General features: G+C 38.5%; 1 protein-coding gene across 1 annotated transcript; it reads left to right on the top strand.

The window, feature by feature from the left end:
- Nucleotides 1-21,371: 21,371 nt before the first annotated feature.
- On the top strand, nt 21,372-24,082 carry trh (thyrotropin-releasing hormone). The gene is made up of 3 exons (XM_040008417.1): nt 21,372-21,570; nt 21,943-22,150; nt 22,508-24,082. The coding sequence occupies exons 2-3, from the start codon at nt 21,961-21,963 to the stop codon at nt 23,128-23,130; spliced, it is 813 nt and encodes a 270-aa protein (XP_039864351.1). The 5' UTR covers nt 21,372-21,570; nt 21,943-21,960; the 3' UTR covers nt 23,131-24,082.
- The last annotated feature ends 918 nt before the right edge of the window (nt 24,083-25,000 follow it).

Genomic DNA, 25,000 nt, shown 5'->3' with positions numbered 1-25,000 from the left:
GGGCAGCTGTGGCTACAACCGTAGCTTGCCTCCACCAGTGTGTGAATGTGAGAGTGAATGAATAGTGGCATTGTAAAGCGCTTTGGGTGCCTTGAAAAGCGCTATATAAATCCAATCCATTATATGTCATTGAACACTTTGGTCAGAGCAGTTTCAGTGCTGTGATTCTGTCTAAAACCTGACTGGAAGGCATCATAGCAGTTATTCTGTGTTAAGAAGTAATTGAGCTGTTGAGAAACTGCTTTTTCAATGATCTTACTTAAAAATGGGAGATTTGAGATCGGCCTGTAGTTGTTCATTTGTGTCTTGTCAACATTGTCCTTTTTCAGTATAGGTTTTATTACAGCAGTTTTTAGTGGTTCTGGAAACACGCCTGATATTAAAGAAAAGTTGACGATCTGTAACAGGTCTGACTCTAAAGTCTTTGAGACCTTTTTGAAAAAAAAAAAATCTACATGACGTTTGTTGCATGTTCTGTATATTAGGGCAATTTATCTGAAATATTTCAACAGATTGCAGCTGTGGATGAAATTGAATTTTCTTCTAACCCCCATGGAGAGCACCTAAAACTATATGAGAGCTGAGGCCAGCTGTGGACCTGCGCTCACGTGTATAACATGATTATGTCCGCACCCGCTGTAAGATCTGCAAACAGACCTCTCTTGGTACATTTAATCAGGCCTACCTCACAAGGATAGGTTCAGATATATATTTTTTAATCAACTTCATACAAATTGCAGTCAATGAAACAAACAAACAAATAAAAAACAAATAACAGGTCAGTTCAAAATTTTCTGAACTAAACTTAGAAACAGCTTAACTTAAATGGTTTTTTAGCAAATATAGTAAAAAACAAAAAAAACAACAACAACAACAACACTGCATTTATGTTTTTTATAATAATATATCATTCTATTTTCTGTAATGTGGCAACTTTTAAGTTGACAAGTGGAACACTATAGCTCAATACTACTGCCTAATTTTGCAGCTGTCTTCTGTTTTCAGCCTCTAGAATCATCATTTTTATCTCCTCTCATCAGCACCACTGACTGATGCAACAGGCAGCTGTAATGTGTTCTCTGTATTACTGTAGAGCCTTTACCTTACAATATAGACATTATAGACATTGAGTTGACTGTTGCCGTGATTTGGCACTATTTAAATAAAACTGAATTATTATTTAATATGTCACTACACCAAAATGATATAATCATTCGTATAATTAATAATTAAATAGGTAGCTCAGATGTTATAGCGTCATCATGTTGCCTAGCAACCCCCTTCAACAAGCTAAAATGACCCATTTACTATCATTTATTCTCCTATAACACTTTATGAAAGCCTTATATCATTTTAATGTCAGGACAATAAAATGTCATTTAGCAAACACTGAACACTGAACACAACACATTCTCTTCAAATCATGACAGTTACAGTATCAACATTCGTTTGTCAGGTGCATGTTATTAGCACGTATAGGTAAACCATTATGCCTATCCTCTTTTACCATATGGGTTTATGTTTAATTGAACAAAATCTTACATACCAAAGATGTAAGATTTTGTTCAATTAAATACCAAAACTACCAAACTTAGTTTGGTATTATTGGTAAACAGTGTCCTGCTGATGAGGACAGTATTACAATGGTCAATGGTCAGTGGTAACTTTATTGTCCCCAGTGGGAAATTGATTTGCAGTATGTCCATACACAAAAAACAAACAAACCCACACACAAAATAATCATGTGTTCCTTTAAATCATACATTTAAAACAACAACAACAATGTGATTAAGTATATCCATTAGCCATCGGCACAAATCCATGAAGCAGTGCTATAACGTGCATGCAGTAGTTGTTGTAATATTAATAAAGACAGTGTCACAGTGTCTTGTACTACAAGCTGTGAGTACATAAAATATCACAGGTTACTCAAATTAGTAACTTGGACCTTTGGGAAGTAGAAATGAAAGTAAAGAACTGACCAGTAGATACACAGAGCAATGCATAGTGCTATGCTGTGGTTTTGAATTCCCCCCATACACACACAGATATATTTTTTGTCTATAAATATTTGGGAGTTGATTGTACATACTGTACTTTCAGAGGTTGAGGGTTGTTTTTAAAGAATCCTCTTGGGGCTGGTGAGTCACCCTGACTGTCAGCCTTGTTGTTTCTTGGCTCCATCAGCACTGGTCTGTTGGCAGGATGGCAGGCCAGCAGGAGAGTGACAAGGGTGTCTGACAGAGAGCAGAGCTGAGAGGACCGCGGAGACAGAAGATGGTGCAAGAGAGAGGCCACACAAGAGCTATAAACTCTAGACTTTTCCTCTGTGTTTGCAAAGCAAACCACAGAAAATGCTGTGAGGGTATCATAAGCCAGGTCCATGACAGAGTAAGAGAGCATAATTACAAAACACTCTTTGAAAATGGTTGTGTAATTAAGGCAGGATCAAGTTAGGTACAGAGCAGAACAGGTTCAATTTCACTTTTAATGATTTCTCCATTTCTGAAACCAGTTACAGTGAAACAAACCGAGCAACTTTCTGAAAACTATCATCTCTGCACTCCAATAGCTCTCAACGAAAGTCCATCAGAGTTTTGACAGCAGACGAAGAATCGATCTCGGTGGTACTGTGGCCTGAAAGACTGGAAGTCTCTTTCTTTCAAGCTTTAGACCTCATCACAAAGCTATCATCAGTAAAAGCTAAGTCAGATGAACAGAAGAGAATTAGCTGTCAGGCCCTAGATGTCCATATAACTACAGAATACTACAGGCCACGCTCAGCTCAGAAGAATTTTTTTTTAAATGATGAAGACACAACATGTAGTACTAGGAATGATAAAGAAGGTCTTTTTGACAGAATCAGAATTTATTTTTACAGTGACATTTGAACTTTTCCCTCAGGGGAATAACTACATCATGTTTAGACAACGGAATAGGTCAGGCGCAAGTAAACAAGACGCCACAGACATAATTCATCTTGAGCATCAGTTTGAGTTAACAAATGGAATTCTGTGTTATTTAAAATCCTCCTTGTCAGAAAAAAAGTTTCTCTCTGATTCATACCATCAATCTCCTGAAATTGTGTATATGTGTGTGCATACATGCACTTCTTGCTGCACGAGTAAACTTTACAAAAACACGTATGGACAAAAAGGAAGCCACCCACACTTCATTTACCACAATTATGTTTCCTTTGGGGGCCTTTTTAGTAAAATCAGCTTAGTTTCTGGGCAACTCAATAGTCCTTCAGCAGCGACAAAAGGCTTAAGTAAAGTGATTTTGTAATTCAGTTGATGGGATCCCATCTGTCACACCTTTGTCAGTCTTCCCTCTTGTAACTTCCTGTCCTTAACGTAATCATACCCATGTCACTCAGCCATACAAAGATTCAAAATTAGAGAGTCTTTGTTATGATCAGTCATTTAATCCATTATATGTTCAGGTTCCTTCTAAAGTCCTGAATATGCCAGTGATTGATTTCCTATTGTTGCGTTAAAATTCAATGAGCAGGAAACAGCAGATAGTTACAGACAGCTGGTCACGTTCTGCATTTTCCTTATGATTCGAAGCCATGGTGTTCCAGCACCTCACAAACTTTTTATAAATGGAATTAAAAAAAAAAAAAAAGACAGGACATTATTTCAAGGCATACTGCTACTCATATCTAACAGGCACTGTGGCATTTCATATGTCATATTATAAGATGTAGCACTTATGATAGCCTATTTTTGATACAAAAGTATTCACTCACCGATTCAAATCATTGAATTCAGTTGTTCCAAACACTTCGACAGACACAGTTGTATACAATCAAGCAACTAGGCATGCTGACTGCTTAACCCAAGATTTTGCAAAAGAATGGGTTTCGTTCTGGAGCTCAGTGAATTCCAGCGTAGTACCTGGATCAGATGCCATCTGTGTAGTCCAGTTGTAAACCTTGCTAATAAATATTCTGCAGTGGTATTATAACAAAGTGGAAGTGATTGGGAACAACAGCCATAAAGTGGTAGGCCACATAAAATTAGAGAACAGGGTCTGCAGATGCCAAGGCGCGTAGTGCGCAGAGATCGCCAACTTTCTGAAGAGTCAGTAGCTACAGTTATCCAAATTTCATGCGGCCTTTACATTATCTCAAGAACAGCTTCATGCAATGGGTTTATATGGTGATCTGCTACTTCCAAGCCTTACGTCATCAAGCACAATACAAAGCATTGGATCCAGTGGTGTAAAGCACAACACCGATGGAGTCTTGAACAATGGAGACATGTTCTGTGGACGAGTGTAAAGTTTGGTAGAGGGGGAATTATGGTGTAGAGTTATTTTTCGGGAGCTGAACTCAGCCCCTTAGTTCCAATAAAATGAACTCTTAATGCTTCAGCATACCAAGACATTTTTGGACAAGTTCATCATTCCAACTTTCCAACAGTTTGGGGATGGTCCCTTCATGTGACATGACTGCGCATGCGTGCAAAGCAAGGTCCATAAAGACACACTCAAGTATCAGTCCATTCATAGCTTTTGTACTGTACTGAAATACACACATTTTTGTTTATATACCCGTAATAACAAAGAGAAAATAATATTTTATTGTTTGCAATGCAGAGGAAGTGAAGGAGACTTAGGAGCTCTAATAGAATATTCCATGTAGGGTTACTTAAGACTTTCTAATTGTAGCTGTTCATTTTAGGCTTTTGAGGAGCATTCCCTTAGGCCACTATACAATTATACTTCTGGCAACATGAGAATGATAATTAAAACATACATGGGCGTCTTTTAAAGATGTACGGTTTTATGTAAAAAGACAAGCACTGAATGACACCAAGCAGAGAACAGCAACTCTTAATGCCCAAATGTTCCTAAATGCTCAGTGTTAATTCATCTTTTTATTGTCAGGTTTCAAGAAAAATGTAACAACTAGTTCACAAAAGGCAACAAAAAGCTGAGAGTAAACACACTTTTCATACCTCTTTCAAGAGAATGGCTTCACTTGAAGCAGCTGGCACTCCTGATGAATATCCCTCCGTCTTGTCTCACTCCCAATGGCTCTGTCGGCATCTTATGGAGCCGTGACAGGACTTTGGTCATAACAAAGCATTACTGTGTGCACCTACACCAACTCTTTGCAGTCTGACCTTTACAGTCCCTGTAAATCTCGCAGAGAGACAGTGTATCTTCATCCATACCTGCGGACAATTAGGCTGGTGGAACAGATGGCACTGTCAGTCCTGCTCTTTACTCTAAACAATGGCTGTTTTATAATCCCGGGAGAGAAAACTGATGTGAGAGCGAAGCAGCATGGCCCAAATTCAGATGGAATGATAAAAGAAGTGGGAGATGGCAGCAACCCTCAACTGAACTAAATGTCATTAGCAAAGATAAAGCAGGAGAACAATTGTTGCGACCTTGTAGGTTGTGCTTTTTATCTGACACTAACCTAATGAAAACAATGTTATTAGTACTGATACAGGTGCATCTCTCTCAGCAGTGACAGCAAATGAAGATGTTGAGCAGCCTCGCCACATCTGAGAGAGCAGACAGCCCCTTTTCCCCTCTCCTGTCTCCTGGGAATAAGTCAACAGGGTAAATGACTACCTGCTGCTGCAGTCACATATCTAAAGGGGTTTCCTCTGTGACTTGGCTGACTACCTCTGTGGTTGTTCTGAGCATGAAACATCCTGAAAACAGGAAAATTTCTTCATTAGCTGTATAAGTGCAGGCCTGAATGTAAAACTGAAGGAAGAAATGGGGAGCACGTGAGTCACAGCAGTACTTTCATAGTTGCCATTTTTGGCTACATGGATTGGTTTAACCTAACAGGCACTTGATGGCAGCCACAGGGGTTAAAATACTTACTGAATACTTATGTCAAACCTCTGCACTCTGTATCTAATGAAAAATTGACAACCTCTTTTTTTGGCCTATTCTTGTCAAGGTGATGTAGTGAAAAAGATCAGCATTGCTGATCTGACACTAGATGTTTGGCTCTATGTGTTGCTCATCAAGGATGTCGATAGAGCTGCTTCTCCCACTGATCACTGTGCCAGACATAAACAGCTGCAAGTACTCTATTCTACAAAGGCACTATCAAGTAGTTCTTAGCACGTCTCCCTGAAGACCACCTTCTGATTAAGAGCTCAAAACAGCCACAAAAACAAGGGAAAGGAGTCAAAACAGACAACAGGATGAGCCAAAAATAGCTATGTTTCTTGCTGAATACGTTAAGGCATAAAGTATATATATATATAAAAAAAACATTACCGAAGGATATAAACATTGTAATAGAGATGAGACAAAAAGAAATAAACATTTTAGAGGAGGTTTCAGTGTCTTATACTCCAAATTTTTTTATTGTTCTTGAATGTCACATAATCTGATATTATATATTTTAAATACTTTTACAAAAAACTGAGAATGATCTCATCCATTGTATCCTTAATTGTATGTTTTTAAAAAACAAAAGCCAAAGATAACACAGACAGGTACAAAATTAAATTTTTGCACCAACAAGGTGATTCACAAAGAGCTGTTAGCAGAAGACTTGGGATATCTCAGCACAGTATACAGTATAGTGGACAAAAAGAAGAAGTGATTGAATAAACAACAACAACAAAAAACTATCCAGATCAGATGAACTGTATCTGAAAACCATGTCCTTCAGAAATTGGGATTAATCAGCTCCTGTGCCAGAAAGGCCTGACACAGGACCTGAAAAATGCAGCTTGCCCTTAAGTTGATCAAGCTGAACTTCACCAGAAATGACCACTCTTAAGGAAGTGAAACAGGGGGAAAAGGCTGAAGTATGCCAAATTACACAGAAAGTGGACTGAAAATCAGTGGCAACCAGTATAATGAAATGATGAATCCAAATTTGTGGTTCAAAACATCTTTAGCATGGACAGAGGAGGTCAGAAGATAGGTGAGTGTCTACCGCTGTCTGTAATACATAGTTTGAGCCATTGGTGAAATTTTATAAAATTAGAAGGTCAGAAAAGTACAGTCAGATTTTGATCCACCATGCAATACTATCTAGAAAGTTTCAGATTGACAATAGCTTCAGCATGACAACGATTCCAACACTGCAAGTGCAGTAAAAGCATAACTAGATAGAAAAACAAACAATAGAGTGCTATTAGTCCCAGAGCCAAGACCTCAACATTTCTGAAGTAGTGTGGGATCTGTAGACAAAGAACAAAATAAAAGGCAGCCAACATCAAAAGAAGAAGAAGTCAAGAAGCCTGGAGAAATATTCCTGAAGACTCCTTAAAGAAATTACAAGAACACTTGCTTATCTTTTTGACTTCAAGTATTTGACCAATTCAGCTTTTTTTTTTTTAACAGACTAATCTTATTGTCACCAAGTCTCATGTCAAGATTTTTTAAAGTCCCACTCTAAATTTGTTTGGAACTAGCTCATAAGACACACTGTCTGATCATGTAAAAACCAAACCTGTATATCCAGGAGTGCACTTTCAGACACAGACTTCCTGCCACATGTGTTGCTTTCAAGTGGAGAGATGGTGGCTGGAGGTCTCATGAATGCTTACAGGTATTTTGTCACTGCTGCCAAGGTTGATGATGGTTCAGCTTGCCACCATGACCTGCTGTGCATCCACGGCAGCTACAGAAACCACACAGACCAAAACAAAATTGGAGCTAATGTTACTGGCATTTGAGTTTCCATGAATTATTAACCTTGTTAAACTGATCAGAGTTTGGGAAACTGTCTTGCTCAGATCATTATCAGCTTCAGAGTTTAATTATCTGGTCTGACATCATTTGGTAAAATCTGCTAAATAAGTCATGTCACATTGCTTCTATTTTAAACTATGTGCTTTAAGTAGACTGCATCCTGGTCGGGGTTTTAATGTACAATGTAGGGTCACTGTTTGTCCAGTTTGTCCACTGTGACAACAGTGTTGCACAAAGACATTTTCAAAAAAAAAAAAAAACCCCTCACAGAGCTACTAAATTGGAACTACTGAGGAACTACGTAATTGCACATTATAGTTAAAGATGTTCCTGTTTTATATAATTTATTTGCTGTTGTTTAGATGTTATTTTATTGAGTAGGGAAGCCATCTATTTTTATTTGAAATGCTATGAAAAAGTATTTGCCTCCTTCCTGCTTTCTTTTTTCCCATATTTGTCTCATGTTTCAGATTAAACTAATTTTAATATCATACAAAGATAACCTGAGTAAATACAACATGCATTTTTTAAATAATAATTTCATTTGTGAAAGAAAAAAAGATATGCCATATTACAAAACAAACAAGTAATTGCACTGCCTTGTTAAATTACAAATTAACTGTGACTGCCAGACCTGCTGAATCACTTAAATAGAACCTGTCTGACAAAGTGGCGCAGACTAAAAAAGATGTCAAAAAGCAACACATCATGCCACAATCTACAAAGTCAAGAACAGCTGCGAAACAAAGTCATTTACATCGTCAGTCTGGAAAAGGTTACAAAGCCATTTCTAAAGCTTTGGGACTCCAGTGAATCTTAATGAGAGCCATTATCCACAAATAGAGAAAACATGGAACAGTGGTGAACCTTCCTACCAGTGGCTGGTCTACCAAAACTATTCCCAAGAGTGCACTGAACCCTCATCATTCCATCCATCCATCAAAATAACTCGGAAAAACAGGTAAAGAACTGCAGGCATCACTTCCCTTAAGGTTAGTGTAGCCCAGTTAGAAAAAAAAGAGCAGTGGAAAGTAATTTTTGGGTGTATGATGTAAAAAATTTGGTCATTTCTTTTTTTCTTTTGTTTAAAGGAAGATGTGGACAAATAAGATTATTTGTTGTTGTGTAACTTGGCCAATCAGCGCTGAGCTCCCAGCGACCCCTAAAGTTGACCTTGATCACATGACTTTCCGTAGTTCCCATTGAAGCTTAAGATACCTGCAGGACTACAAACTTTCTTCCTTCACCGGAGTGTGGCAGGACAAACGTTAAACAAACTGAATGGGCCCCAACGATCCATCAGTTACCAGACATTATTCATTCATACATTTGACTCAGATAAAGCTGTATGCGTGCACTTTTATTTAGTTTTTGGGCGAAATATTTTGTATTTTATTTTATTGCTTTCAGTACATTTGTTTGCAGCTGCTGTATGTCAACTATGACAACTTGTGAACTGTTTACCCTGGTGTGGTCCCTCCTATCGATGTTTATACCTTGGGCTCCTGCTGATCCTAGATTATCTGATACTGGCCTAGTGGGAGTTTGGTCATTCTTGATAATAAACTATAAGTAGGGTTACATTCGTGTTCACGATTCAAGAAGGAGACAAAACAAATAGCATACATAGGCAACTTCCAAGGAGAAAACCACTGCTGACCAAAAAGAACAATTGCTTGTCTCACATTTTCCAAAAAAAACAAAAATGTAACGAAAAATTATGAGAAAATACTCTATGGACTGATAATGAAAAAGATGAACTTTTTTGAAGGTTTGCGTACTATTACATCTGGCGTAAAATAAAATGATGGTCACGATTCATGCAGCAGAACAATGATCTGAAACACACTAGCAATTCCACCTCTGAATGACTCAAAAAAGCCAAATGAAGGCATGACCTTAAAGAGGCTCTTCATGAATGAATGAATTCAAACAATTCTGCACAAAAAAACTAAATTCCTCCACAGTGATGTGAAAGTCTCATAGCCAGCTACTGCTAATCTTTGCAGTTCTTTCTGCCAGGGCTGACACAACCAGTTATTAGGTCTAGTGAGCATTTACATTTGAGCAATTACATCTGATTGAATTTGGATAGCTTTAAAACTTTAATCAACAAAATCATCATTTACAGATTTTACTTTGTATTTATTTGGGTCATCTTTGTCTAATATTAAAATTTGTTTGATGATCTGATCCCTTGCAAAAACATGTTCCAAAATGCTTGGCCCATGAATTTCTGGTGTTGAATTCTTTATGGAGTGAAAGATGGAAATACTGCACATAGCAGTGTTTTTGATCAAGGCCTAGCTGGAGGCTGCTGGGTCAATGTAGTGATAATAGGATAGCAGTTTGGTATGAAGTATTGGATAACATTACATTTTGCAGACAATGTAGTACTGCTACTACATGGCTTCATTAGACCATGTCTGCCAAGGCTTCTAGTGCACAGTACCAGGTGTTGAAATAAGACTCAGCACCTTTTAGGCTTGGGCAAAGGAAACTTAAAAATGGCAAATTCAGTCCCCAAAGGGAAGGAAAAAATATTGGGGTTTAGTTCCTAGGTGTGGCAGGGTCAGTGTAATTGTGGCAATAATGTGGAACTCCACAGAAAGCCTGTTTTTATTCTCACTTTCCACTGGTAAAAATCCTCTATAGCATTTTTCCCACGTCGACTGCTTTATATTATAAATACATAAATCACACAGTAATAATGCAATAATTACTGTTGTTGTGCACAATATGAATGTTTTGCACTTGTCACTGAGCATGGAAACAAAGTTCAGTTGTCATGAACCGACAATTAGACTTAGAAACCAAAAATAAAAGTTCAACGGATTTTGTTTGCACACAGATGTTTTCACAGGCAATAAAGATTGAACTGCAACTAGGAAACTGTTTGAATGTCTCCTTTCTGGGCGGGAAGCATCGATGAATAACAAGTCTGTTTCTACACAGCTGTCCCTCGCTGAGTCTCTTCCTCTCCACAGACTTCCATTTTTCCAAACACATTTCTCCCCACATATCCACCATGACCGGAATCATCTGCAAAGAGCAGATTCAGGTAAGTCAAAAGGTAAAAAACTGACTTTTTTTACAAACTCCAAAAACCCCAAAACACCAGGAACAGATCTACACTACCACAATAGATGCAGCAACTGAGGGAGCTCTTAAATAGAACTCTCCTTAACTAGTGAGTGACTAAAAACATTCGATTGCACACAGGTGAGTGATTACTGAACTGCTTCCAGGAGCAAAGAGAGGGCAGGACAAAGAGCCGGGAGAAGGCGCTGCCTCTGAAACACACAAGCAGAATTACAAATGTGTGAGCACACACAGAGAGGAGACCATCACATTAATATTGTCAACAGTGCATGCCACTGCAATCAGAAACAGAATGCACATATTTTTCTTGCATGAGAGACATGCCAGGAACAGGCCTTTCCTGTCCAACAAATATCAAAGAAAAATTACAGGTTTACTAATAAACATGCAGAAAATGCTTTAATTAATATGTATAGCAACAGTAAAGAGAAAATTTCTTAGCCACAGTCACCGACATGTTTATAGACCAAAGGCAGCTTTTCGGGGCAGGAACGTCATACCAGCTGAAAAGCACTGGATTGGACATGTTATGTTTTGGTGTTTGCTCGACGTCTTCAGGGAATGAACAGCTTGCAGGGCTTAATTCAGCAATAATTTCAGCATGATACCAAGAAGTGTTTTAAACATTATGTGAAGCCATCTGTCGAGGACTTGAAGATGATCAGGAAGTGAACCTCTTGGTGATCCTAAGCACACTGGGAAATCCAACGAGGAAAAGAAGAAATCGGGGGTTATGCTACGGCCTAATAAACATCCAGATTTTAATTGTTTTCTTTCATTTTTTGGTTGGGATTTTACAAGTGGGTAATTAAAATTAGACTTCTTGCAACTGACTGACTTTTGCACGAAACGGGTAGCTATCTTTGTTCTCTAAAGAATGCTTATTACATTTCAAATAGTCCTGCATAAGAACGGTATGACTATCCATGTTTGCTAATGCATATTTGTTAAAAATATTTTCCCATAGGATGGAAAAATTACTGTATTTGATTAGGATACAAGTGAAAGTCATGCAGGACAATAACGTGCCTGGGGATACACGTGGAAATCTATCTAAACTTACCATCCATACTGATGATGTTATTACCACGCTCACCCATAAGAAGCATTGAAAAATTAATGTTGAGTAGTGTCGTAGGCTTAGCTGTAACAGCAACTAGTGGGTAGTTACTTTAGAGGTGTGACAGCAGTAGAGCAAATTAAGAGAGCATGGTTTTATTGACTGTTTTTCCCCATCAAATAGGTTTTATTTTGCTTTCTATTTTATTGCTCCATTTCACTTGAGCATCTAGGCCATTTTACTAAAGGGCAGAAAACAGACTGAAAGATGAAAATGTGATGCCAAGATATGCGGTTTCCAGTATTTCTAGAAACAAAATATTTTAAAGCTCCATTGAGCTTCTGATGAGCCATTTCTAAAAACCCAGTGGGAGCATTTTTCTTAGTGCGCGTGCAATAAATTTGACATAAGTGCTCCATTCTGCGCAGGGGGGAATGACAGTGAGGAAGATAACGGCATTTGCATGTTGTGGCATTTACATCTGGTGATAAATATACTTTTAATATGCTTTGTGGCTGCCTACCATTTCTCCCAATTAGATTAACTACACTGAAGGATCTTTGGGGGAGATACTGGAGATGGACTCTGCTGTGTGTCTGCATTCCCCCTCTGTTACCTACAGAAGATGAATGGTTTGCATGTTACAGCTAAACACCTCTCAGTTACAGCTCAGTACACATACAGATAATGATACAAGGGAAGCACATCGCTATTCTGTTTCATCTTCATACATTTCCACTTTGCCACGAGGACCACAGCGGGCTGAAAATACAACTAAGTGACATAAAATCTCTGAGCTGTATGTGGAAATTTAATGAGAGGATATATCTTAAGATTTGATACCAGGAGCCTTTGAATCTGAAACTATGACACTGCAGAAAAGGTACGTAGAGTCACTTTTAGAAGAAAAATCTGGTCTAACGTTGTAGTGAAATGAACAGAGTTATTTATTTCACCTGTGACTTGTTTTATTACTTAAACTAAGTGTTTCTTCTTGGGGTTCATCAAGATGGCAACCACAACAAAATATCACCATCTTGGTATTGATACAATTAACATTTATGAATGTTAAAAAAAATGTTAAAAGTCCAGCAAGGCTGTCCCAGCAAACATGTCCATGCAGGGAAACCCACACTTTTATGCCGTGTGGGTCCCAAACGGCACATTTTTATATATATATATATCTATATATATATATATATATATATATATATATATATATATATATATATATATATTATATATATATTATATAATATATCTATATATTATATATATTATATATATACACAAGCTCAGTAAAATGGAAGTTAAACTGGATCTTATTGATATATTCTGCAAACGAACTCAGAAGTGAAAGTTATCAGGCCATATTGCATTTTCTAAGACAGACTAACTTATTTGATAGGATTGGAGGGGAACCACTGTGAACCTGTCTCTTGTTAGAGTGGGCAGCCCACAGTCAGGCCATACTAAGGACTGCCTCATTTGGGCCCATGTGTCCTTTGTTTCACACTGGTACTGGGGACACAGTGGGCTGTCCACACTATGCATCTGCCCACAGTGGCTTCAGATGGGCCTCAAGGGGGGTATGCTTCCTGGGATGATAGTAACTTTTTCTGTATAGGTTTGGTAGCAGTCTGCATCACTGTGCTATTAAGGCCAAATGTAAAATTAAAAAATAAAATAAAGATATTAAGTTCAGTAAAGAGGAAATGCAATTTGGGTGTCAACCAGTTTCCATATTGGATTTGGGAGACAAACAGCATTTTTAATTTTAAGATTAGACATTATGGCAGTACTATAAAGTGTCCACTCACTGGACACTTTATAGTACTGCCATAATTTTTCATAGCACAGATTCAACAATGTGCTTGAAACAGTTACTGTATATTCTCAGATATTTGGACAGCTGAGCCAGGACAATCTGTGGTTAAATGTTGTTTACGCCAAACTCTGATCCTACCATCAAAATGTAGCACTGAGACTTAAACTCATACAAGATTTAGTAAAAATAGTGAATACATACACCTGTGATATCATTTTGAAAATTCTACACTTCCTTCTCTAGTAATTGCATTCACAAACTTAAGCGTGCTCAATGGTTGCCCGGTGGGGTTACAGCAATACCCCATCAGCCTTTTACATTAGAGGAGTAAAAACAGCTCAACCAAATAAGCCATTTGTTTCTGTTTGAATCTTATCAGCTAATGCTCGTAAAGCAATCTACCTCAGCAGAAGAAATCATGATCAAATAGACCCAAGTTCTGCTATTAAGAAAATATACTCCACTCTTAGCAAGGTTTTAAAGCTATAAGCACCCTGATATTTTTTTATTCAACTGTATTTCACTTTAAGGACTGAGTTACAAAGAAAAACGATATATATCTTCTCTTTAGTGCTGTTATCATTCTATTCATTTTTTTCCCAGAAATATTTTCGCTTTCATAACTCTTGAAATACTAAATATTTAAAACGTCACATTTGCCATTGAGCCAGGCGTGAGACTGAAAGATCAGCTCAATCTAGCACGATTACAACTGGTCCCAGACACTACCTGACTGAGGCAGAGGGGAGAAAAGACGAGGGGGGATAGGCACTCAGGAGAAGAGAGCGAGCACAGTGATAAGTGAGCTGGAGCATGTGGTAGTAGTGCACTAATCACAGTCTCCGGCTGAAGAAACACACAGGCGCCTCACAGGTTATTGAGAGATAATAGGATTCTCAAGGCTGCAGACACACAGCTAAAGACAGAGATGAAATTTGAAAATAAATAATGCAAAGTCATCCTGCTCTCTCCTCCTGTGTGTGTGTGTGTGTGTGTGTGTGTGTGTGTGTGTGTGTGTGTGTGTGTGTGTGTGTGTGTGTGTGTGTGTGTGTGTGTGTGTTGGAGTGTGATGTCTGTGCATATTGTGACTTCAGAGTAACTGTTCAGTGCAATGAAAAATGAGGAAATAAGGCAGCAGTCAATATGGGAACAGAAACAACCCCAGCTTTCAGAGTTTGAGTAATGATTTGAAATTCCTAGCCACAGAATGGCAAACTAAAAATTCTGTGACACACCAGCGGCTCTCGTGAGTATTACCTTTAGATTTGGCACTTGTGGGAAATGGGAAAACTTTTGTAAATATGTGCATGAAAGTTAAACAGGCTTGATGTGAAGATGTGTGCTTCACTTTTATTCCAATACCGTAACACCGCCTTAATTTAAAGATTCTTTTCTGGATCCTCACACGTGTACATTTATCACTCTGTCCACAGTGTAGATGGCACAGCTTAGCTATGCAATAAACACTGTTTCAGCTGATGCCACAGCCCCCTCTACAGCCATTTCATAGCTGCAGGGTTGTCATCACTGTGATTGATCAAGGTCTTGAACAGCTGCTGGGCGCTGCTGTAAAATCACCCACTGTGGTAGGGCTTTAAGATCCCATTTTTGTATTTACTTTGAGCACTTTCTCCATGAACACCGTCTTACTTCCTGAAAATGACTGTAAGTCAAAGATAATTCACCAATTCAACTGGCACAGCTCTGTGATGGCGCATGGCAGGCAGACCGTCAGCTCTGGCCCGTCTTTAAATGAACTCCAAAGTGAATCTGTTAAACAGTAATAGTACGAGTGATAAGTCGCCTTGAGTGAATGTGATGATATTCCCGCGTGACATTAACATGCAAGGCGAGCTGGTTACGAAAGCTGGTCTGTGTTCCTGACCTGTGACACACTCCTCTTCCACACATTCACTTTCACCAGCAGCACACCCTGTGAAGCTGTCACTCATTCCCTGCCACAGTGACCTCTGTCAGGCCACTGTCACTTTTGGGGGACAGGGTTTTCATGCCGTCCACACACGAATTGTTTATTTATTTGTTAGTGTCTCTGTTTGCTGTTGTCTGTCTTCATTGTGCTTGTCTCAAGCGCTCCTAACACGCCCTTGGTGTCAGAGTCAGACGTCTTGTATTTTTACTCGCCACCTCTGGCTGCTTTCTTCTCGACTATCCATTGGCAGTGAGGTGTTGGACTTCACCTGTCAACAGACCCACTCTCTCCTTTCTGGAACTTTCTGGAAACTTTTTCACTGGCTCCCCTTTTCTAGATTGATACACGCTTCATCCTAGGGCTGATCGATATAACAATATATATCGGATGACGATATAAAAACGTCTATCGTTTCATTTTACGCTATCAGTGTTTGTTTCGTGGTGTCGCAAAATAAACTATTTACGGCAATATTTTTTCATCGTTTTGATGGTCACTGCAGTGGCTATATTAATTTCTTAAAGTTCTCTCTTTCTCTTATATTTAATATAACCACACTACAGACGAACAAGCGCCTGTTTTTATGCGTTGTGGTTAGCGACAACGTAACACCATCGCGTGTCTGCTTGTTTATGTTCCACATAAACCTTTCACAATAAAGCTCAAGATCCTGTTGAGACTTTTCACAATAAACTGAATCACGTGAAAGAGCAGATGGCTTACAGCTTCTGATATTTTGGTTTCACATGGGTAACAAATAAAGATACAAATACAAATACAAATACAAATGTAGCTAAAATTACACAAATCAGAAGCTGTAAGCCCACTGGAGCCTCTAAAATGTTCAGTGGAGTATCTCAGCACCCTGAACTGGTCACTCAGCTGACCTTTCAAGTGAAATATGTTCAGACCTCAGTCTTCTGCTTCTTTCCTCCAACGCTGTCTGTGCCAAGTCAAGTGTCAAGCCAGTTACTCAACCAGCATTTTTAATCGCCTTATCCCTATCCCTTTTGTTAACTGAAGCTGGAGTTTTGATACCAATGCTGCTTGTTCTCCCTGTGCGTACATGGTTTCTCTTTGGTTATTCTGGCTTCTTTCTACAGTTCAGAAACATACATGTTGTGTTAATTAATGATTCTAAATCAGCTGTAGGTTTGAGTGTGACTGTGACTGTTTGTCTGTCTCTATGTGTTAACCCTGACTGGCGGCCTGTACAGGTTACAGCCCAACTTTTGCCCAGTGACAGCTAGGATAAGCTCCAGCCCCTCAGGCTATGCTGAACTGGATAAGCATTTAAGATAACAGAGTGACAGATAGGAAATAATCTGGTCATTATTTCTGAAGTTGACAGCATGTTTTCCCACAATCTGGTCATTAACTTATGAACAACAGCCTAAATCTGTACCCCTGTCTGCTTAACTCCTATGTATTGACACCATTTCCTAATGACAGCAACTGTCTTATTCTGCATTATCATCTATGAAGAAAAAATGCTTTAGTATTGGTGCATATTGGACAACATAAGGCCGATACCAGTTATATGTTATAGATCACTGTCAGCTTCTACTTTTGCTACTTCTCTGATTCCTCAAAGACAAAACATTTAAAAGCTTATTCCTCAAATGTTACAATCTTAACTCCTGATTAAATCAACCATGACCTATTCAGGGTTCTGGTGCCTACTGTTTTATGTCATTAAAGGCACCCAATAAATGTAAACACTTCATTAATAACAAAGATTTGAGATTTTTTTCTGTTACCATGACAAATAATTAGAAAACATAGGTAATGGCTTACTAAGATATAGCAGTAATGATCTAAAATTCAATCTGAACAATGTATTGTTGTCCCCACATCCACTGCCAAGTCCTCCCTATGCAGACTGTCACACAATAATAACATGAGCATTATCACTTAGATGTAAAAGTGTGTGATTTGGGCTTCCTTGTTGAGATGACTGACTAAAAAATCTCAAATAAAGAAACTAATATTTGCACTATTTTGCAAATTACTTTGAAGATGGTGTCATTCAACCAGAAAACAAAGCACCGTGAATGTTAGATTTTCAGAAAGATGACTCAAAAGGAATCTTAATGTTGCTTTTTCACAGGTTTTTAAAATAACGGTGAAATACGAGTGCTTCATTTTAAAGTCACTGCTTTGTTTAGCGTGCCTGAGGAAATCAGAGCCGACAGTTAGACATGTCTGTTTTATATATTTATGCTCATTTGTAGCAGATTCTTTTTTTACTCTTGTCTCACCGCTCAGTAGGTCCAAAAAAATACACGTGATGATCTAAATACAGATCACATCCTGCTGGATGATATCACGGTCAGCCTAACACTTGATAAATCACCCTGCTGAAAGAAATTTGCGTCAATGAAAACCCATTATTGAAAATTTGGATCTCAGGAGATAGCAGGTGAAGCAATTTAAGTGAATGTGAATGTGAGCAGTATTTGTCTAGGGGCTCTGTGTGCAGTATTCATGATGGTATATTGCAGTATACATGATCTGAGTGTGTGTGTTTGTTTTCCTTTACCATAAATGTTGACTTCCAAACAGACACCAAGTCGACTCATGAAAAAGACTCTCCTGATCTGCACACTGAAGACACACAACAGGAGCTGGGTTCTGTTTTACAAAACAAAGTAAAGTCAGTCTAGCTTTACTGAACTTAATCATCCTGAATAATCAGTGTTATAACTGTTTATTAATTGGCTGTGGTAAAACAAACTTTGTATAACATATAATAATCCAAAATCTCAGACTGAACAATAAGCCATAGTGTTACAGATTGTATATACTTCCTTAGTTTATACCCAGCCTATTCTTTTAGCATTGGGCTATTCTAACACTTTTGTCCTTTTACTTATTGTGAAAGCATACTGGATTACTGCACTTCTTCCTTCTGCTCCACACCCTTATTTTTCTTATGCTGACTCATTGGCTGCCTTGGGGAGTTTCCCTTTAGTAACTGTCAACTTGAGAATAAAAAGTCATCTATATATGAAATATATTTTGTGTAAATGGCAGCAAAATATATAAATTTACACTTTGGTTTATGTCTTTTTTATTTAATTTAACTGGTTTTATGTTTTACTGTCCTGTGGTATGACCTTTTCAAAGCAGACTTTAATACTTTAATAATAGTAAAATAAATCTGATAGGGGTTTCTCATCTCTGCAGCCAAATACAGATAGACAATCAGGACAACACACAGCAATGCATCAAGTTTCTTAACAAGAAGAAGAAGTTCATTGTGACTATATACAACCCTAAACCGAACCAGGCTGGAGCAAACACAGTGCAGAGGGTAATGAGTCTTATTATTTTCTCCCAACGCACAGGGTGTACACTTAACCTATCACCTCCTCCTGAGGTACGTAATGCAGCCCAGAATTCTAATGCTGTGATTTCCCACCTCTAAAAGTTTTTCGTGTCAAGTGTTTGTGGAGGATGAATGAGAGTGAATGAAAAGAAAGGACGTTGTGTTTTATTCCACGTCTAAGAGATGAATGAGGAGAGGAGAATATTTTAAATGCCGCTACACCTGCAGCATTCACTCCATCTTCTTTAATTGTTTCACATCTGCACTCACGAGGACACCACATTCACTGAACACGTTCTGTGGAATCACAAGACTTTCACTGATCGAAGCACGTGCCACCCTTTTAAACTGCTTAAAAACCAACTACGTACATTCTTGGGCAATTAATTGGTTCCTTCAGACTTGTAGTTGCCCTCTCAGCATTATACGAGGGAGGGAACTACATGACAGGTGTAAGGAGGTGCCTATACAGATCAGACATGTCCTAATTGTACTACTGTCACTTTATGTGTCAGTTTGAAGCAGCGCAGTAAGAACACACTATCAGACAGAGACTGGTCCTTATGGGAAATTATCCTTCCTTCTTTACACTGCTCATGGAAAGAAGCTTCAGTGGTGGGCTTGTACATTCTGTGAACACTTTTAAAACCTTTTTAACCCAATCATTAACCTCATTTTGTTACTGAACTAACAGTATCATTATTTCAGCGTCACAGAAATATGTAGCTGAGACTGATAAAAATTAAAAAATTAAGTTAGACTTTCGGTAAAACTCATTAAAACAGTGGAAAGAATGATTTTAAAATTGATTTGCTATTTTTAACCATGTGACTTCAAACCTGCTTGAAGTATTGGACGTGACAGCACACTGAAAGCAGGCAATTACAGCATTACACACTCAATTCAATTCATGCTGACATTCATCACAGACAGAGTGAGACTGGAGAGGAGTTCATCCAGATGATGGAATGATATGACTCTACATAATGGACACAGGCAGTTTTATACAGGTAGTTTAATGAGATCTGGAATGTAGTCCAAGACAAGTCTCATAAAAAACGGCAGCACAAGCACAAAATTTACCTGACAATAACTATTTTCTTGAAGAAATACATAGTTTCATAAACAATCCAGAGTTATTGCTGTCAGCAATTTACTTAAAAACGTCTTTGAAGTCAAGCCCTCATAACCAAGACCAGCTATTATAAAAGCACCCAACTGTATTTGCCTGTCAGCTATATGAATGATATGAATTTCAAGCACTGCAGATATTATTTTGTACAGAAAGAGACTTTGGAAGCAAATGTCTGCAGCTGTTTTCAAACACTTGCAAATGACACCTGACTGTGAGAAAAAGGCTGATGTTGCATTTGCATGAAATGACCCATTAATATGTAAAGTTCACCTGTGGGTTTTTCACCTGTGGAAATACTCTAAGTATAGCCAGCTCTGGTCCAGTTAATACAACCAGAAAAAAGTGGACTATTTTCACTTTTTGAATGTGATTTGAAATGTGAAGCAATGAGTGAAAACCACCTATAGCTTTAGTGAACCTTAGATAAGATCACACACTAAAGCAATTGATGAGCTATAGCTACATATATGATAGTGCCAGGCAGAGTGGAACAATCAGGTTTGGGTAACATTTAATTCTGTTGAAAGAGAAGGGAAAAACATATCTAGAGGTTATTAAACAATAAAACTGCTTCAGAAGACTTCACATTCTGCCTGTTCTGGTTGCTTAGTGAGTCAACATCCCACTCAGCCATGTAAAACTTGTTAGACCCACCTCTGATACATTCAGCACTGCTGCTTCGTGACCAGAAACCACATTAGGCTATACAGTATGTGCTCAGAAGAACCAGATGGGGTGATCCCACCCTCCTGAGCCCCATGACCTAAGGGTGTTTAAGAAAAGCATGAATAGCCCACATCACGCTACAGCCCTCGTTGGCACACCATGGGAGATGTCCACATTTTATGATAAGATACTGACCGTTTGTGTAATCATCTAAAAGAAGCAGTAAAAACAGTACATACTAAAATAAAATGAAAAAAGCACAGAATACACACAGAGACATATATATATTATAAACTAGTGCATTACACTCAAATGAATTTTGCAACTTTTAAAAATAAAGTTGTTCTTTTTTTCATATATTCATCACATAAATCTCACATAAATCCTGCCTTCTGTCAGTCTGTCATTGTTTGTTTTTTGTTGTTGTTGTTGTTGTTGCTTTTGTTTACATTTTACTGAACACACACACACACACACACACACACACACACACACACACACACACACACACACACACACACACACACAGATAGATAGATAGATAGATAGATAGATAGATATTGAGCAAAAGCTCCTATTGGCCGATCATTCACCACATCCAGTTGCGCACGACTTGGTGACATCAATAGGGACGAAGGATCCTGAAAAATTACTCCAGTGTTGGTGTGACGACAGTGACCGTTTCGTATAAATGCCGGGACGGAAAGTTATCTGCTCATACCTCTAGACTTGGCCTCTAAGGTCACCAACTGCTGCAAGCGACTGAAAGCAACTATTATCACTGCCGGTAGTGCCAGAAACTGGGGAAAGGACAATATTTTACCAGGTGAGGCTTTTAGACTAATCTCATTGGAAATGTAAATATGTCTGCTGGTTAAGGGTTGCTCTTTAATTGATCTGGATAGATCTCATGCATCATGTTTTATTCATATTTATTTGGTGAGACTTTAGAGTTCTCTTAGATTTCTTTGTAAAAACCAATCTTCAAAGCTGCTGCGATCTCAAAGCCTCAAAGGCTTGGTTAGCAGCTTTGCTAAAACTGGATTTCTCAAGATAAAAAATAAAAATAAAAATTGTACTTAAAAAATTATATTCAAAAACGAAACGTCTGGTCCCAAAATTGACTTAAATACAGTGGCGCAGAGTAGAATAATATTGTTTCTGTTTAATATTTCCTATCTGCCGTGATCTGTTTCAGACGAAAAACTAAATTACCATGAAGTCGACATGTCTGCTTATCCTTGCATCTCTAACGGTCTGCAACTTAATGGTGTCTGGAGGACAGAGCATGTCTGCTGAGGATGAGACTGACCGAAAGACCATAGACGACATTATTTTAGAGAGAGCAGAGACTCTCCTGTTACGGTCCATTCTCAAAAAGCTGCAGGATGAAGACGGAAGAAATGGTGCGTAAAACATATGTTATTTTCTGAGTTAAGAAAATGTCATAAAATCTTATTTCATACGATACTGATACTTCGGGTATATCTTAGATGTACCTGAAAGTTGCAGCACATTCTCAGTAGTTTACAGTTTCGTGCGCACTTTTCAGGTATCATTTGGAGACATTTTGTTTAAGTAATTGCTAAACAGTTAACATCGGCAATGCAAGAGAATATGTCTCCTTTATAATTAAAAAAATAATAATAATAATCAAAGAAACAGGTTTTCGACTATCTGCGCACGCGGTAGAGAGAAACCGGGTTTTTATCAGTGACTTCTGAAACATTTAAGAGCCACTTTCCTCTCTTGTTTTCTTCCAGACGGCTATTACTCTCAGCCAGAATGGGTGACAAAACGACAGCACCCTGGTAAGAGATATAGTGATGATTTGGAGAAGCGGCAGCATCCAGGAAGGAGAGAAGAGGACGAGGATGAACAGTACTTTGATGTTCAAAAGAGACAGCACCCGGGCAAGCGCGAAGATGAAACGCACTCTTTCCTAGAGCTGCAGAAAAGGCAGCACCCGGGAAAGCGCTCCACGGCGGGTCACAGTTCTGACAACCCCATCCTTCTGCTCAGTGAACTTTCAAAACGGCAACACCCAGGCAAGCGTTACCTGGTGCTGCACAGCAAACGCCAGCACCCAGGTAAGCGTCTTCTAGAGGATGAGGACGGCGACAGTGACGGGGATGCGGACGCGGATGGAGAAGAAGACCTCGCTGAGATGGAAAAGCGTCAGCACCCTGGGAAACGGTTTTGGGATAACTCGAGTCCGGATTTAGGCACAAACAGTCCGTGTGACGTTTTGGACCCTGCGAGCTGCAGCAAGACCAGCCTGCTGCTCGACTTTTTAGACAACGTTAACAAGGGCCACGCTGAGGAGAAGAGACAACACCCGGGTAAAAGGTTTGCACCGGATGAGGATTTAGTGGATGGAGAGTAGATTAGACAGGAGTGCGTATTTCGCTGTGTTGTAAACAAATAAATGTATAAATTAAATGACCACAATGAATTATAAAAAATGAAAAAAAGATCATTAAACCTTTTGTGCCACCGCTTGTTCTTTTGAAGACATTTGAGACATTAGCGCAAGCCATTTGTCTGACATTTTCTTGGAGAGCTCATGCGTAATTGCCATCCAAACTTTGGAATAACTATTTAGCTGTACAGACGTTTTTGTTTTGTTTTTTCAGAAGAGTTTGTGCCATATGTTGATCTTTTAATAGCTATCGATATAAATAACATGAGATTATTTATTCTTACATTGAGGCAGATGATTAAAACATTAGTCAGATGGTTTTAGCGATGTTGCCTCTGTGAGGCAACAGGCGCTCGTCAGTTCAGTTTGTGTTAAGATCAAATTAAAGTGTCTATGTTTACACATAAAAGCTCCCTCCACTGTTCGATTAGCGTTTCATTATTTTCTACTCATGTAAAATATAATGAATATCACAGCAAATAAATTGTGTCACTGCTTATTTTTCTACATTACTGCATGGTTTACGTAATTTGAAGCTAATGTTATAAATTAAAAGCTGCCATTGCCTTAAAGTCAACCACCAATGTTTTTGTTGGACAATAAACGCATTGGTAAAAACGTATGGTTTGCTTTAGTTCCAGTAAATGCAATGCTTCATGGTGCACCATTAAACTGTTGATTCAACACAAGCCTAATTAGTATGTAGTCCAAAGTAGTCACCCTGCCTAAGCCTCTTAGAGAATGATTTATGCAGTTCAGTAACAGACAGAGTGTGTCAGATATCCACTCCCCAGCTTAATTAGGCTCATTCCATCAGAGCCTTGGGAGCAGCTGTCCACCAGCCTGATCAATATGCAAATTATTCATCAAGCATGTGAGTTAACGATGGAGACCTAATATTGGAGATGTTTCGCCGAACACTCACAACTCTAGCAGAATAGCCAAGTGCCAGTGGACTGGCAAAGTGTTTATTATATAATGTTTATTATATAATGAGCTACACACACACACACACACACACACACACACACACACACACACACACACACACACACACACACACACAGAGAGAGAGAGAGAGAGACAGATAGATAGATAGATAGATAGATAGATAGATAGATAGATAGATAGATAGATAGATAGATTCTATTAGTGTTTGCATCACTTTTTGTCTATGAGCCCTTCCAATAAAACGGCTTGTGAGCCACCAGGACAGGCTGTGCTCTTGGTGCCAACAGTGATAATAAGTAATTTAACTAAATAAATTATTATTTCTTTTTTTTTTTTTTTTAAGTTATAAATGCTTAAAAAGAATATTAAAGAATGTTCTCTTGAAAAAGAAAATCAAAAATTAATATTTGCACAATATATCATTTTGTGAAGCCCATGAGACAGGTCGAAACTGAGATGGGAGTCCATACTATTCACCTATTCTCCGTGGATTGCTTCGTACCCTCTTGTCAATAAATGCCAGTCAGCTAAGTGCACACTCCAAGAATCCTTTAAACTGTGTTTTAACGAGTGAAAAAATGCTGTAGGATAAAACTAGGGACCTGTAGCTTATACAAACTGAAACTGGATCAAATAAAGGTTCTAGGGTTACACAGTACAGCTGGATTCACCTTAAGGCTCGTAGTTGCAGTTAATGAAGCTGGCCAAACCCAACCACACATCCCAACCACAAAAAACACACCCTTAGTTATCCAGCCTTGAATTTTTCCCATCACCCTCCATCGGGAATGACAAACTGTTGTTAGAGTTTTTAAAAAATGGTTTATTTACGGTAGCAGTGCAGGTTTGCACAAAAGACAGACAACCAAAAGTTGGATATAAT

The sequence above is a fragment of the Simochromis diagramma genome, unplaced genomic scaffold (assembly GCF_900408965.1).
Source record: "Simochromis diagramma unplaced genomic scaffold, fSimDia1.1 OVJJ01000545.1, whole genome shotgun sequence".
Taxonomy (NCBI): domain Eukaryota; kingdom Metazoa; phylum Chordata; class Actinopteri; order Cichliformes; family Cichlidae; genus Simochromis; species Simochromis diagramma.
The sequence above is the reverse complement of the archived record's forward strand: the minus strand, read 5'-3'. Positions and strand labels throughout refer to the sequence as shown.